Genomic DNA, 16,996 nt, shown 5'->3' with positions numbered 1-16,996 from the left:
TAAATTTTACCCAAATTCCTAATGCTTTTCAAAGAATATAAGTCCTTCTAGGTCATGTGCTTCAGTTTGTATAACAGACTCTGTCGATCGATAAATGGCAGCAGCTCTAGGAGCTAGGAAGGGATCTGTGCCTTTACCAAATATGCTCACAGCTCTAAGGAAACTTCCTTAAACATGTATCAAAACTGACATGTGTTCTGGTATTAAGAATCATCATTTCTCAAGCACCTCTGCAGGGCAGGCCCTGCGCTAGGAATACATTTAAGTACATAGTCTCTTTCAACCTCTCAGCTACTCTACAAGGTAGGTATTATCATCCCATTTTATGGATGTAACAACTGAGGCTTAAGGAGGTTAAGCAACTTGCCCAAAGTCCAATACCTTGTAAGGGTTCGTAGAAAGGCCAGGTCTGTAAGTTCAAAGCCTGTGTTCTTTCCCTCTAAAATACAAGGTCAAGCCAGTACTGGGATATAAACCACCTTGATCTTGACCTCATTCATTAGGACTTGCTTTATCTTTGGGAATTTCAGAAACAGAAGTACCCAGGCTTACAAAGATTGCTTGCACAAAATGTAAGCTACGTTTTCCAGATTTAATCAAGAAATACATTTTACAAACAGTCATAGAGAAAAGAAGTTAAGATTTCACAAAGAAAATTATCAACTAGAATAACATAAAAACAGGGATGAAATTCCATCGAATTTGAACCATTTGAACCTGTTGAACCATTTGAAACTGCTGTATCCGTAGGTCAAAAGAGTCAAAAAGATGCAACCTCATACTATTAATCCTAATAACAGACATCTGCTCTGAGACTCTAAGGGGCCCGCTCCAGGTCCCCTCACAACGCAGCCGCAGTGCACTCACTTCCGGCCGTCGTTCCCGTGGGTATCGTACCTGAGCAGAAGCTGTTGCTGCTCACGGTCCTCGCTGAGCGCCCAGAGCTGCTGGGGTTGAACTCTCTGCTCTCTTCCTCCGAGAAGGGAGACTCAGAAGCTGGGGACACCTTGTGCTGCCGCTGAGGCAGATGGGGCCGAAGAATCAGGCGGGGAATCCGGCTTCGGGCGATCTCCTTCTCATGATGCTGTGCTCCCAGCTCCTTCTCCAAGTCGGACATCAGAGAGAAAACAAAAGGACACTTGTTGCCCCCTCTGAACTCCAGTCTGCTCCTTCTGGGCTCAGCGTCTGCGGAGCCACATTTCTGAATATTAAACCTTCACAGAGCAGTCCTTGTTTCAGTAGCTCAAATGAGCTCCAAAACTCTTCTACTGAGCTAAGGCTTCTAATTTATTGAAGATCACACACTGCAGCATGGATATGTGTACACACACACACACACACACACACACACATACACACACACACTTTCAGCTGCTAGCAGGAAAGCTATTCCTTTCTCTCATGCCTAACTCACCTTGCCACTCTGGCTTTTTCCTAGCACATTCAAGCTTTCAGCTCTCTCAAAGGCTCTTTATAACTCACAGCACACTCCGACTATTACTTGATTTCCTCCAGACTTCCATTTTGCTTTCCCTGAATTAGCTGTGACAATCTGACTTCTGTTTTCCTGTCTCCTAACAAAGCAGACCCCTATACCTGAAACAGTTTTCCCTAGATAGATCATGCAGCCTTATCTTTCAAATGCCCCCCTTCTTCTGGCCAGGATGTTAATTATTCATTAATATCCTGGTACACAAGGCTTGTTGCCAACAGAAAAGCAAACAAAAATTCAATACCGGGTAAGATGGCTCCGCCTTTCTCATCATGTTTAGCTTTTGTTTTCCTTACAGGACACTCAGATGAAGACATTTTTTCTCCCTCTCTCTCTCCTTCAAAACACAGCATCAAGTGCAGAGGGCTTCGAAAATGCCCCCAAAGCAGTATTTCAGCAATATTTTCCCATTTTCAAAGTGCTTTCCCAGGCATCATTTTGTTTAATCTTTCCAACAACGGAGGCCACAGAGAGCACACTAATTTGCGTCCCTATTTACAGATGAGGAAACTGAAGCCAAAAGAGGCAGAGATGCTCAGCCAAGACTGCTGTACGTCACCTAGATGCAGAACGGGGGCCTGCAGTCAAGAGCTGGTCGGTCGGGGTCACCCCCACCCTTCCTTATGAAAATGGACTCCCAGGGCGAGCTCTCTGCAGGAAAAAACCCACCGTTCCCTCCAACCTCTGCAACTGAAAAAGGGCTTTGGATTAGGTAACGAATACTGTGTGGAAACGTGACCTCCTGCTCATTTCCACGCGGCTTACCAGGTAGGGTCGCTGCCAAAGCAAACACCTCTGGGAGGCCCTCACAGTGCAGGAATTGAAGGGGAAGTCCCAGCCGCGGGTAACTCCCGCGGTCGCTCAGGCACCCGCCCTATCCAGGGGCGAAAGCCGCACCCAGCCTGGAATCTCTGCTGTCACCCGGCGGGTATCAGACGCCAGCCGCTCCGCTGGGCACCAGGCGGACCCTGAACCGATGCTGGAGCCCTTATTTCTCACTCACCAATACATCAAATCCTTTTTAGTCACATCACACACGGAGGACGACGATTGAGAGCTAGATCCCAAATCTCCAATTTCAGGGGATGGGATTAACCCTTCGGAGTCCATCTTTTTAATCCTCAGTGTCAAGCCTCCAAACACAGTACTACCTCCCCATCCCCCGGGTCTCGGATCTCGGATCTCATCACCTGGGCGACAGTCCCTGCCTTCGTATCGCGCACGCCACCTCCTCGTCCCCGTCCACCGCAATCCTAAAGGTCACCCCACCCCTCCAGCGCTCGCCTGATCCGCGTCCCTCCCCGCAGTGCCCACCTCTCCTCTCCCTCCGGCGCTCGCTGACACAGCCATCGAGCCCTCCGGACGCGCCCTCCTTACCTTGGTCTCCCGAAGGGGTCCCATCGCGCTGCCGCCCGCCGGCTCCTCGCGCCGCCGCTGCCGCCGTCCAGGAGCTGGCACCTGCGGGCACCGGGGTCGAGGGGACGACGCTGAGCCGGAGCGCGCCGCGGGCGGCCGCTGCAGCGGGGCCGACGCGCCGCCGCCGCCGCTCGCGCTGGGCTCGGAGGGCGCGCCCGGCCGCCCCGCCCCGGCCGGACACGTGGTGCCACCGCGGCTGCCGTCGCGCCGCCCTCTCCCGCGACCTCCCTCACCTGCCGGCCCCCGAGGAGACTCCTCGGCGCGCCCCGCCCGCCCGACTTGGCCGCGGGCTCTCCTCCCAGGTCCGCGTGCCTCTCCCGCTCGGCCGAGCCCGACCCTAAGAGGGGTCGCGGACAGAGGCTCCGAGCATCTTCAGCCCGGAGAAGCCCAACACCCCACTTTGGGCACCTGGTATAAGGTTCGAAAGGGGTGCTCGTGCGAGAGGAGAGCCCAGAAGAGCTGTGACATCACGCAGAACCAGCCTGTACCAGGGGAAAGTTTTTGCCTCGCGGCCCCTCCCTGCCCCGGGTTTTCGGTCCGCGTCCAGCTTCCAGCACAATTACCTCGCCGGAGGGACGGGGTGGGTCGCCCTCCACCCGGACCCCCGGCAAGCCAGTGTTGCAGGCCTAACACCGCATCTGGGTTCCAGGCTCTCGGAGGCTGCGCTCCTCCTCGGGGGGTTTGCATCAGAAGGGCCTGGCGTTGGCGGCGCGGCGCAGCCGCAGGGAAGGAACCGCGGGCTTGGGAAGCCGGGCTGCCCTCCTCTCCAGCTCCGAACCACCGCCGCCCGCCTGCCGGGAATCAGTGCCCGGCGCGCGGCTCTGGCGAAGCTTCACTCGAACTTAGAAAACCGGTTCGGGGCAGCACTCCTCTCCCTTCTAGCGAAGTGCTTATATGCCTAAAGTTCTTGACCTCTCTGAACTACAAATTTATGCTCGTTAAATTTGAGGGATAATAATAACACCCTGGTCAAGTGTAGCTAAGAGGATTAAAAAACCAGCTATACCTACTGTTTGAACAGAACTTTCCGAAGGGCAGTGAAGTCTCATCCAGCTCTTCCATTCAGTATTTGCTGCATCCTCTTACATGACAGAAAAAGCATTTGAGAAAGACAAATATGTTCAAGAAAAAAGCTCTAAAACCTGTCCAACTGAGGACCTCCAATAAGGATCATCCATCGTGTGGGTTCTGGGCCTTGACTTATTACACTTCAGTTTTATCTGATAATGCAAGTCAGCATATAATAATTTAGAGGCCCTTTATCTCAGAATTGGAGAATATTCTAAGTAGCAATGTGGATGGAGAACAGCCTGGTTGTACACCCAGTGTTCTAGGGAGAACAGGAGGACAATGATCCTTGAAGATGGTATCTGAACCTGAACAATCTTGTTTGTCCTCCAAAAAGCATTTTTTCTGAGTCTTCAACTTTCAAGTCTAGGAATGTACAGTGAGTCCAGAAAAAGCTTGAAATCAGAGGATTAGTGAAATCAATTTGCCTCCTCTGTATCCATAAAGAAGTTTTATTACATACATCTTCGTGTCTTTTCGACTTACCTGGCTCTCTTAAGCAATGAAGTTGATAATCTTAAGATTCCTTATTTTGTCAGGGAGGGGTGATTAATTCATACTTTTATACAGCTCATAGCTGTCTCAGATATGGGCTTCAGGAAAGTGACATTCCAGAATCATTCCTACAATTCTGAGCCCAAATTCTGAGCCCAAGGACATACACTGTGAGATGGGATCGAACTGTTAATGTCAAACTGTTAAGGTGTTTCTGAGGTCCCTCTTGAGAATTAAATCTGGGAGCATAAAAGCAGAAACACCCTCCACTGAGTTGTACAAGTCAGAACTTCACATTCTTGACTTCTCCTTCCTATGGCCCCCAAATAGCAGAAACCACAAATGATCTTCACGTTACCCTAGAAATAATGTCTTGGATCTGATTACTTCTAGCCTCTGTTTGACTGCATTATCTTCACTTACAGACTAAACCACAAATGTCCTGGATTATTACAATAGTGGTCTAACTAAAGTTGTCTTCCTTCCAACTTCGCCGCTCATTCCTCTCTTGCCAGTTTTGCAATTTTTCCACAAGGCCTTTCTAGCCATGCTTCTTTATTACAACTCATTAATGATTTCCCAGTTGTCCTCCAAGTAATATTCAAACTCCTTAATGTGGCATAAAGGCCTTTCAAGGTCTGGCTTTGTGTATGTCTCCCATCTCCTTTCTTTCCACTGCTCTTCTGAGATCCTTCCTCCCCTCACCAGTCCTACCACCACCACCCCCTCCATCCACTGCCCCTGCCACTCCCCCTCCACATACAAATGGATACCCCTCAAATTGTAGAACTTGCAGTTCTCAGGAAGTATCATGTTCTCTTTTCCCTCCAGACTACTGCACACAGTTGGTCCCTTTGTCTAGAGCATTTCTTGTACCCCACTACCCATCCTCCTCAACTCCTAAAGATACATTAACTTTCATTTTAGAAACACCTTCTTTCAGGAAACCTCCCTTGATCTCCCCAAAAGACAAGTCCTTAAATACTTCCAGGACACCTGTACACAATTCACCTGGGAAGAGCTGTTATGATTTTGTATCAGAATCCCCTACTTATTTGTCTGTCTTCACCAGGGATGTAAGCAGTGCCTAGTACAGGTCCTGACGCCATGAGTGAGTGAAAGTCGCTCAGTCGTGTCCGACTCTTTGTGACCCCATGGACTCTTGCCTGCCAGGCTCCTTTGTCCATGGAATTCTCCAGGCAAGAATACTGGAGTGGGTTACCATCTCCTTCTCCACCTGACACCGTAGGCACTCCATATTTAACAGTCAAATGAATGAATCGTGAATGAGTGAATTCTCTAACCCCTTAAGGGGCCCAACAGTACAAGATAGAGAACATTGATACAACTTCTGTTTAGAAAATGACTCAGATAAAGCTGCCTCCAATATGGCTTTGTATTTGATGATGGGGTGTGTGCCTTAAAAAAATCCAACATGTGTTCAGTGAAAGCCTTTTACTGCAGAAGTACAGGCCTTGAGAGGCTGTGCTGTAGTCCTGCTGTCACCATAGCAACCCTGCTAAGGGAAAGGCTGGTGATTTAGTGTTCAAACGCCTCTTAGCTCTGTACTTTTGGAACCCAAGCCTGTTTTTATGCTGTTCTAAAAGGCAAGTTTTACAAATGCTAATATCCGTCTTGCCTTTAATTTCACTCAAGTGTTTCTCATGTCATTAAGAGAGGTGTCTTATAACATTAGGATCATACCATCAAAGAGAGATAATCTAATACAGTATAATATAGTCAGCTCTGATCTGCTCAAAAATATCCTCTACTTCAATACTTATTCTCTGGTTTTCAAATTTTGTGGCTTTTCCTTTAGAAATGACTAGAATGCTGATTTTTTTTTTAAAGAAAATAACTACTTCGAAGGTTGGAATCCTTCGAGATTATAAATAATACCCCTGCCCAGACCTAGGAAGAACAGAAGAGATAGGGTACGGCAGATTGGGAGACAAGGGATATGTTTATGTAATTATGTGCCCAAATCTGGAGTAAATTAATTGCTGCTTGGCTTATGTGAAATTTGCAATTAAATGATTCGTACCTTTCGTGTGCACACAACTTTCTATTTTCCGAGCTCTTTCACATGTATAATCTTATTTGACACCCCCCCCCGCCCCCGCCCAAAATCCTGAGATGTGCATGTCGTTCATCAATCTCTGAAACCAGATAAGTCATAAAGGACAGGTTTTTCTTGAAAGGAAGCCCCCAGACTGCAAACTTCACAGAAATGACAATACAAATGTACAAATGCACAGCCACAGAGGAAAAGAAAAAAAAAAAAATGTCTGTACCATTCAACCAAGATACCTCCCGGTCCCCCACATTCATTCGCTCGCTCTAACTCTCAGCTCACCTGCGTGTGCTGGGGGCTCCCTCGGCCTCAGTCAGGGCTGACAAAGCACCCTCCTAATCCTGTCAGCTGGGTGAGCCAGCGCCGCCGGCTGCCTCCGTGACCCGGTGTTGGGTGATCTGCACGGCAACAAGGAGCAGCTGACGTGCTTTACAACACGTCATGAAGAAAAGAAACTGCATTCTGGGGCATCCTGGGATTTTTCTTTTTTTTTTTTTGTGGTGGGGTGGAGACCCATATTTTTCTTAACCAGGGAGAGAGCTGCCTGCTTTCCCGTAAGAGCATGTGTGAGTGATTCAACCCTCCTCTTCTCGTATGTGTTGTTGTTACTATACGGTTAAGGGATTTTGATGTTGTGAAAGTGTAATGGGTAGAATTCTGCGAGGTCGCTCCCTGAGGAGGGGGTCCAGAGAGTATCTGAAGCAATCGGGGGAGTGGGTACCTGAGGCAAGGCTGGCTGGAACATTTGCTGGGTTCAGAGTGTATCAGTTATCTCGGCCCTGCAAAGGAGTCTTCAGTCAGAGGGAGCTCTCAGATGAAGAACAGGGATGAAGGGAAAGTCCAGGTGGGGAGGCAGAGGTTGGGGGTTGGAGGCTCTGAAGGATGGTAAGGATACAGTCTTCTGCTTGCCTGGTGGGGCAGCAGACATGAGGTAATTTTCTCCAAAGCTGTCTGCTGTTTGTGGCCTTTTGTCCACTTGTGAGAATCGGGGATGATATTAGCCAAAGACACAGGTATGATGATTGTATCAAACAAACTGGAGAAACATAGATGGACAAGTAGTTGTATGCTTATTGGGACAGTAGATTAGAATGATGGAGATTAAGATGCCCAGAAAGTATGAGTGTCAAGGATGCCACTCAGATAGGACAAACTGAGCTTTGAGATGCTTCAAATGATGGGACAAGACAGGGAGATGCATGGATCTCCAGACTTCCAGAAAAGGCGGAGGAAGTTATCTGTGAGGTCAACATAGGAAGGCCTAAATCCAGAGGCTGAATTCTGGGTCTTTCTTTCCTAGGAGACCAAGGAAAACCAGAAAGTGTGACCAGGACTGGGCCTTTAAAAGCTGCCTGAACCCACTTGGGATTAGCTAGCTACCTAGAGAGATGAGGAGTGAAGGCTGAGATTCTCCTCAGACCTGGCAGGGGCAGAACAGGTCCCTCAGCTGAGCAGCACTGATGGACTCATTCAGCATCCACAGCAGTCTAGGTTTAGAAAAAAAATGTTATAATCTGGACTCTCAGAAAGCAGGTCTGTGGTTAGAGTTGTTACATTAAGATAAAATAATCTGTTCTCCCTTATATCATTTATTTCCTTGAATTTTCTTTCCCTTCAGTTTTCTAGCAAATGTGCTTTTATATTTTTAACAATAATTCTGCCTTTATTTCTGCTAAAAGACTGGGGGGAAAGAGGATTTTGAGATTGTCTACTCAAAGGAGGAGAGCGGTATTGCAAAATGGAGCAGAGCGCCCCTAGAGGCCAACTACTATGATGGCAGCTACAGGAGCCCAGGGGAAACCTGGAAGAACCAGCCAGCTGCTGGCTGGAGTGGGTGGAGGGATTACTTCTGCAGTTGTGGAGCTGAGGACACATTTGATTTCTGCTCTATTTCCACCTCCTAGGCCATTCCTGTGAACCATTTTCCCTTACCACCAGAAATCATGTGATCTAGTGAATAAATTCAGTCCTTGCTATGTAGCTGCCCTGGTGGCTCAGTGGTATGTAGAAGACCTGGGATGGATCCCTAGGTGGGGAAGATCCCCTGGAGAAGGAAATGGAAACCCACTCCAGTATTCCTGCATGGAGAATTTCATGGACAGAGGAGCCTGGTAGGGTACAGTCCATGGGGTCACAAAGAGTCAGACACAACGTAGTGACTAAACAACAACAATGTAGTTGTAGCTCTTTTCCAATCCACTGCAGAAAAGTCTGTAGGAAGATAAATCCAGAATTGGGAATCTGGTCTTTGTTGTTTCACCTGCCTATGTTTCATCTGTCCTCTTTAGCTATTTCATCAGAGAGAAAAGAATGCTTTTAAAAAGATAAATTTAATGTTTTATTTTTAAAGGTACTAAAACCACACAGTCAAAATTTTGACAAATAAAAGAAAAATATTACTCATCATCTCATTGCCCCAACATCAATTTATCCATATTCCTTCTGTTAGCACTTTCGTGTATTTGCTTTCAGGCTGATCTACCGTGCATCAAAAATAGCGCTGTTAAAATGAGAATATGATTCTAAGTGACATATGGCATTTTAGGCCTTTGATGCCATCATATCCCGCTATTTCTGGATGATTGTGGTAGGCTAATACCGACTGTTCTCTCATAAAATACCTTCTGTTTGTCTTCTGATTGGGCACAAATCCTCTGAGATAGGATGCTCTCAGCTTGTTGACAAACAGCTGGGGCTGCTGCTGGAAGTTCAGAGCACAAGCCTGGCTTCTCAAGTCCTTGGTGTCAATTACACTAGCCAAAAGTTTCAGGAAGAGCTGATAGGGGAAAGTTAGCAAGTCCAGACTGGAGAAATGACTCCAGGTTGGTAGGTTGGTAGAAACATTGTGTCCTTTTCTATTCAAAAGCATAGCTACTAGCTTGCCATAATATGATGCTAATTCAAAGGAGAGCAAGAATGTGAAATGAGGTTCCCAAAGTCTGCAAAGAGATTTGTGATGGAAAAATGCACTTTAATAAAGGACATGAATTCTCAAGTCCTAGAGGCCAGATTTGAGTCCTCTGCCTCTTTCTCACTGCATGACCTTAGACAAGTTTTTAACCCCTCTGGGACTCAGCAGGTAATAAACCTTTGACTAATGTTAGTTCAAAAAAAGAAGGAAGGGAGGAAGGAAGGAAGGAAAGAAGAAAGATCAAGTTGCACCTGTTAGTGTTTCTGGACAAATTAACTTTTCTCATCCTCATTTTCTCACCTATAAGAGGGCTTAATAACAGTAATTTGTTCATACTACTGTTGTAAGGATCAGATAAGAATCCATGCAAAGTCTATCATTTATGTAGCACATGGTTGGGATTTCATAGATATCTTCTCTCCCTCAGGACCAAACCATTCCAACACTACTGTTGCCTCCTGCTTGATTTGCATGCTCATCCTAATGATTTTTATTTTAATGTTATTAAAGGAAAATGATAAATTTCACCCAGATGATTTATGAGATATAAAGTGAGAAACAACTTTTCATTAGAAAAGAAGATGACAGGACTTTTCTTCCCAAAGGTGGCTGGGAAAGGTTAGAGCAGATGGCATGATAAATGGCCAGATATCTATCATGAATATGATATGAATGAATAATATATGAATATTCAGTCATACATTCATTCACCCATTGATGTTTATTTTATTCCTATTTTGAGTCAGACACTAGCTTAGGCACTGGTTCCAGAGCATTAAAAAATTAACAGTGTTACCTGTCCTCAAGTATCTCACAGTCTAGTTAACAGAGATACGGATACAGCCATCAGCTGTTACACTCCTATTGTGTTAACGCCATGAAAGATGACAGTCCCCAGGGCTTGCCAGCATGTGAATCAGACTGGACTCCGAGACTTCCAGGGGTGAATCTGGGGGGATGAATAAGTACTATTGCAATTTTGGCTCCTTCAGAATTCCTTCCTCTTGCTCTCTCCTCCCTTCTTTCCACTCCCTTCCCCTCCCTCACTTTGTCTACCTTCTGCCTCCACCTTTTTTCCAGTTTGAAAGACTTCTGCAGCCCTAATTGTTAATTAAATTATTTAAAAATTCAAGAACACTATGTTATACTGCCACCTGTTGGTTCACTGGTAAATTTCTATTCTGATACCTCAAGTTTCATTGGTTTGCAACAAAGTTGTCTTCATAAAACAAACCAGCTCAGTTCAGTCACTCAGTCCTGTCCAACTTTGTGACCCCATGAATCGCAACACGCCAGGCCTCCCTGTCCAAGATCAACTCCCGGAGTTTACTCAAACTCATGTCCATCGAGTCGGTGATGCCATTCAGCCATCTCATCCTCTGTCGTCCCCTTCTCCTGCCCGTAATCCCTCCCAGCATCAGGGTCTTTTCCAATGAGTCAACCCTTCGCATGAGGTGGCCAAAGTACTGGAGTTTCAGCTTCAGCATCAGTCTTTCCAATGAACACTCAGGACTGATCTCCTTTAGGATGGACTGGTTGGATCTCCTTGCAGTCCAAGGGACTCTCAAGAGTCTTCTCCAACACCACAGTTCAAAAGCATCAATTCTTCGGCGCTCAGCTTTCTTCGCAGTCCAACTCTCACATCCATATATGACCGCTGGAAAAACCATAGCCTTGACTAGACGGACCTTTGTTGGCCAAGTAATGTCTCTACTTTTTAATATGTTATCTAGGTTGGTCGTAACTTTCCTTCCAAGGAGTAAGCGTCTTTTAATTTCATGGCTTCAATCACCATATGCAATGATTTTGGAGCCCAAAAAAATAAAGTCTGACATTGTTTCCTCTGTTTCCCCATCTATTTCCCATGAAGTGATGGGACCAGATGCCATGATCTTAATTTTCTGAATGTTGAGCTTTAAGCCAACTTTTTCACTCTCCTCTTTCACTTTCATCAAGAGGCTTTTTAGTTCCTCTTCACTTTCTGCCATAAGGGTGGTGTCATCTGCATATCTGAGGTGATTGATATTTCTCCCGGCAATCTTGATTCCAGCTTGTGCTTCTTCCAGCCCAGTGTTTCTCATGATGTACTCTGCATATAAATTAAATAAGCAGGGTGACAATATACAGCCTTGACGTACTCCTTTTCCTATTTGGAACCAGTCTGTTGTTCCATGTCCAGTTCTAACTGTTGCTTCCTGACCTGCATGTAGGTTTCTCAAGAGGCAGGTCAGGTGGTCTGGTATTCCCATCTCCTTCAGAATTTTCCACAGTTTATTGTGATCCACACAGTGAAAAGCTTTGGCATAGTCAATAAAGCAGAAATAGATGTGTTTCTGAAATTCTCTTGCTTTTTAGATGATCCAGCGGATGTTGGCAATTTGATCTCTGGTTCCTCTGCCTTTTCTAAATCCAGCTTGAACATCTGGAAGTTCACGGTTCACGTATTGCTGAAGCCTGGCTTGGAGAATTTTGAGCGTTACTTTACTAGAGTGTGAGATGAGTGCAATTGTGCGGTAGTTTGAGCATTCTTTGGGATTGCCTTAGTATTGTCTTTATTGAAACTTTGAACACTTTCAGAAAACTTTCATAGTTTAAGGCTACATGTAACTGAATGCCAATGAACAGAATCGGTACTCAGTGGGTATAGAATAATACTCACTTTTGTGGTTCAAAAGACAATAGTTCCAAGCTCCTTTCACGTCTTTACCCACTGAGTCACTGTAGACAAGCAAGGTAAGTCATAGCCAGTCATATGGTAAAGTCATGTTCCGATAGTGCCTACCTTATATATTCCAAGGTGTATTTTTGAAATTAATAGACTTCTTGAGCAGTTGCTTAGTCTACAGAAAAGCTAAGCAGAGGTACAGTTGCCATATACCACTTTACCAAGATCTATTTTTTCTCCATTTTTATTTTTTAAATTATGAAAATATGACAACACATTTACAGGAGACTTGGAAAAATACAAAGTTACATATAGTTCCACTATATATTACCATTATTTTTAAGTAGATAAGATTTTTAGTTGGAGTTTCAATATGAAAACTCTCAGAAATTAATAGAATGAATAGACAGAAAAGCAGAAGGACCCAGTAGACCTGAAAAGCACTATGAACCAATTCAACATAATTCAGATTTATACAATTTTCACAAAATAGCAGGATACAAATTCTATTCAAGTTCCCATAGACTGTAAACCAGGAGGCACTGGAACCTATCCAGGGATATAAAACATGGTGCAAAAATTTCATGGCCTAAAGGTACTGAAATCATAGAGAGTCTGTTCTCTTATCAATGTGGAATTATGTTTGAAATCAGTATCAAATGATATTTGAAAATAATCCACATACTTTAAAGTGCAATGTGACGTTTACCAAGAGAGGCAAGATCTATTCTTTAACTTTTTATCTTTGGACACCATCCATCCCCTGTCTACCTAATTAATTAAGTATACTTATACCCTACTTCATGGCAACCCACTCCGGTGTTCTTGCCTGGACAATCCCAGGGACGGGAGAGTCTGGTGGGCTGCCGTCTATGGGGTCGCACAGAGTCGGACACGACTGAAGTGACTTAGCAGCAGCAGCAGCAGCATACCCTACTTCTAAAGAAGGTTCAATTCCCTATCAAATGGCTGGACACCTCTTACTCATCCCCTGTCCTTCCCTATGCCCCTGATCCATTTGGTTTTTTCTGAAGTCTTCTAAATTTCCATGGCTGACTCAACACCAAGACTTCTGGACCTTCTTGGATGGTCTTAATAGCACTGCATCCCCTCTTAATCTTTATAGGGTCTATCTGACATCTTTTTGGTGCTTCAAACCTACCAGTCTACCACTCCATCTCCTGCTGTGCAAATACCCTTCCATCCTGGTTGACTGACAAATTAGAAGCTATTCAGAGAACTCACTCAATCTCCTGCTTCCAGACCTATAAATTCACCTGCCACCACCCCATTCTTCCCATGTCCAGTTCTGTAGAATGCAAGTTGTCTCTCTTCTGTACAAGGGTAATTCCTTTTGCTGGGCTTTTCCACTTCTTAAGCAAAGTTATTCCATCAGTTAGTCCTTCTAACTCTCCAGGTTTCTATTTCCTTATCTACAAAATGGAATAATCACAGTATCTACTGGACAGCGTCAGGGGAGTTACTACATATGAAGAACTTGGAAGAGTGCCTAGTATATATTAAGCATTCAGTGAGTGTTAGCTGTTATTACTAGCTATTATACTTGTTTCTTTTTTTGGATAACTGTAACCTACTTTTCTATCAGACACTTCACATCAGCATTTAAACATCCTGAAACCTTTCCCAAGGAAACAACTCTCTGAACTTTTGTATCATTCTAGTACTACCCATTGCTTCTCCCCATTCATCATAAAACTTCTTAAAAAAAAGTAGATATTCCCAGGTCTCATACCTTTCTTGCTTCTTTACCTAACCCACTAATGCACTTACACCCACGATTCTACCAAACAGCTCTTGCCCAAAGTCACATATCATTTCTGTGTGATTAATTCTAATGACTGGTTTTTACCTTAATCTTCATCTCTCATCAGTTTTTGGCACAATTAAACACTCCTGCATTTTTGAAACCCACTTTCCTTCCATAACAGAACCTCCTGTTTTTACCTACTGACCCAGTATCCTTTTAGTCTGTTTCTTAAATATTGGTGTTCCTCAACCTAGCCCTGATCCTCTTACGCTTTCATCCTACTGTTCCCCAGGTAATAACTTTCTTTTCAATTGCTTCAATTACTATTTATACACAAATCTTCCATAAATTTTATTAATTTTTATTCCGTAACTATCCCATCTGGATATCTCAGGGTCCAAAACTCACTATATTCCAAATTGAATCCATCGTACTTCCTCTTAAGGTGGAACTTTTTTTCCTGAGTTCCTGAAATTAATAAATGTTATCATTGTGCAGACTCAGGAAGCTGGACGAACTCTTAGCTCTTCTCTCACCATCACCTTTACAACGAACTGGAACTTAACTCGCATCTGCTCTATCGCTTAATTATCCTTAAAATGTGTTCATTTTTCTACCATTTCTGACTGCCTGGATTTCTAACCAAGTGCACAGACTTGTCCCTTCGGTCCATTTTAAAATAGCCAGAATGATGTCTTTTGACAAATCTGATCAGCCCCTACCCTGTATCCCGCAGCCCCAGTTGAAACACTTCAGCGCTCACCACTGCCCTCGTGATAAAGTTCACACACTTACTTATGACTTACAAGATCTCACGTGATCTAATCCTTGCATTCTACCTTTGACTTTCTCCAGTGTTGTTCCTTCTCTTTACAACATTTCTCAATCTCTAACTTCCATCTCTCCAACCACCATCCAGTTCCTGTTGCCCTCCAGATGTATTCATTGAAACATCGACTTTGTTAGAGTCATGGAATTTCATCTTGGGTGTGAAATAGAACAAAATGATTTTTGGCTTTGAAATACTTTCTGCTGGAACTATACGGGTGGCTAGTATTATGGAAAGATAAAGCCATATTAAAGATATGGTGAACACAGAGCTATGTTAGCTTTCGGGTTGGGCAATTCAGAAGAATTTAATGATCAAGTGAAATAGTGACTTCCAAACTGGTAGAACTTGAAAACTTCTGCCACAGAAAAAACATATATTTTATCTTATTCATTATAAAATAATAAGCTTAGTTAGCTTCATTATTTTAATGAACTCACTTCTCTTGAGTAAGAATTCAAAGAATTGCCTTTGCAAAACTATTCCCATGATTCTTCCTTACAGTTTTTCTCTTGTTTTTCCCTACAAATTATTTGACTTTTAGTATTAAAATTGAAAATAATTCTAGATTAGGATTTATTTTTTTAAAAGACAGTGGCATTTATACTTTAAAATATTCATATGGTTGCATTGCTATATTTTTATTGTTACAATAAACTCAGGAAAATGCAACTTTTTCAAATAAATATAGGATTTTAGCAGATCTATTTTGGAACTTAGAAAGATTTTTAATAAATAGTTAATTGGGAAGAGAATATTAGAAAACTCCACATGATAAACCCTTTTAAAACACACTTGAGAGCAGCCAGTTTCCTAAGTATATAAAAATACTAAGTATAGAAATACTAAGTATAGAAGTGTGAACTTGTTAAAACTAGTAAGCATAAGCTGTTTACCATCTCCCATGGTAAACAACTGTTTTTTTGCATATAAATTGCTTTTTTTTCCCTCCCTGTGCTAATGTCAGTATCTCTCTCCACAGAGTTCTAAATTTAGAAGTATTCCTAAAGAAAAGAACTGTGAAATATTGCAAATGGGGAATAAATATAGGCTTAAGAACCTTCTAGTTCTTATTTTTGGCTTTTCACTATGCAGTAATGGGTATCTGAAAAAAATTGTTTTAAAATAAGAAAATTATTCATCACTAAATACAATGGAGCCAAAGAAAATAATAATTAGGCAGTTTCTGTAAGTCCATCTAAAAACTGCCTCACAGGGTATTACTTCTACGGCTGAGAATCCTATCCTGTGAATTCCATACTTTTTATAAATAAGTGATTTTATTTATTCAATAAATATTCATTGAGCCTTTCTTGGCTGTGTACCAAGAACTTCTGTAAATATTGGGAGAAATTTGAATAGTTTGCCTTGGTAGCAGGTGTGATTTTTTATTTCACTTTGCCCTTGCACATTGTCCTAAGCAGTGTTTTTTCGACTGTTACATGGCCATGGAGCATAAAGGTAGAATGAAGAACTCCATTCAAATATTAAGCTGTACTGCATCCTTTGGAGCAATTTTTAAATAGCAAAATAAAATATGATCATTTTAACACTTATAGGATAACAACATGACCTGTTTAATATTCATACTTCAATTTCTAGCTTTAGGCGATATTTTAAGATAGTGAAAAGTGAAGTCACTCAGTCATGTCCGACTCTTTTCGACCCCGTGGACTACACAGTCCATGGAATTCTCCAGGCCAGAATACTGGAGTGGGTAGCCTTTCCCTTCTCCAGGGGATCTTCCCAAAACCAGGGATCAAACCCAGTTCTCCCACATTGCAGGTGGATTCTTTACCAGCTGAGCCACAAGGGAAGCCCATTTTAAGATAAAGCAAGAATAAAAACACAGAAAAAAAAAAACATGACAAAAGAATGCTACCTGTTGATATAGAACATATGCTGTATATTTTCTTTAAAATAAGAAATACGGTCAAGTGAGAATCAAACAAGTCTTTTTTCCCCTTGGTTGAATCCCTTGAATTACTTTCCAGGGTGCTGCTGTTTCTATAAGCATCACAAACTAAAGGAAGGAACAACAGCCGTGAATGGTGGGAAATGTATTCACTTCACTTTATTTTGCTATCGTAGTTCTAGTATGACACTTTACTGCAGACTAATCACTTATCCATCATTTACAAACACAGCCAGAGATCATGGTGATTTACAGAAGTGGTTTGAACAGAAAATCCTGTTTCTTTTTTTATCAGAAGAAATATGGTTCTTCAAAGCTGAGGTTTTCTGATGTTCTTTTTGCCAAAGGGTAATGTGTTTATTC

General features: G+C 43.3%; 1 protein-coding gene across 8 annotated transcripts in view; it reads right to left on the bottom strand.

Moving 5' to 3' along the window:
- The window catches only part of SYBU (syntabulin), a 79,600-nt gene extending 76,602 nt beyond the window's left edge, over positions 1 to 2,998 (bottom strand). For 2 of the 8 annotated variants that reach the window (XM_061123589.1, XM_061123592.1), the window contains exons 1-2: positions 2,870 to 2,998; positions 898 to 1,099 (exon numbers count right to left, since the gene is read on the bottom strand). In XM_061123589.1, coding sequence (XP_060979572.1) covers positions 898 to 1,099; positions 2,870 to 2,893 — 226 coding nt within the window. In that variant the 5' untranslated portion in view covers positions 2,894 to 2,998. Of the gene's footprint in view, positions 1 to 897; positions 1,186 to 1,736; positions 2,222 to 2,869 lie in introns of those variants that run through there. The other 6 variants (XM_061123587.1, XM_061123591.1, XM_061123590.1 and 3 more) reach the window with 5 other exon arrangements.
- Positions 2,999 to 16,996: the final 13,998 nt, after the last annotated feature.

This window comes from Dama dama, chromosome 21 (genome assembly GCF_033118175.1).
Source record: "Dama dama isolate Ldn47 chromosome 21, ASM3311817v1, whole genome shotgun sequence".
Taxonomy (NCBI): domain Eukaryota; kingdom Metazoa; phylum Chordata; class Mammalia; order Artiodactyla; family Cervidae; genus Dama; species Dama dama.
Note: the sequence above shows the minus strand (reverse complement) of the source record. Positions and strands in the feature narration are given on the sequence as shown.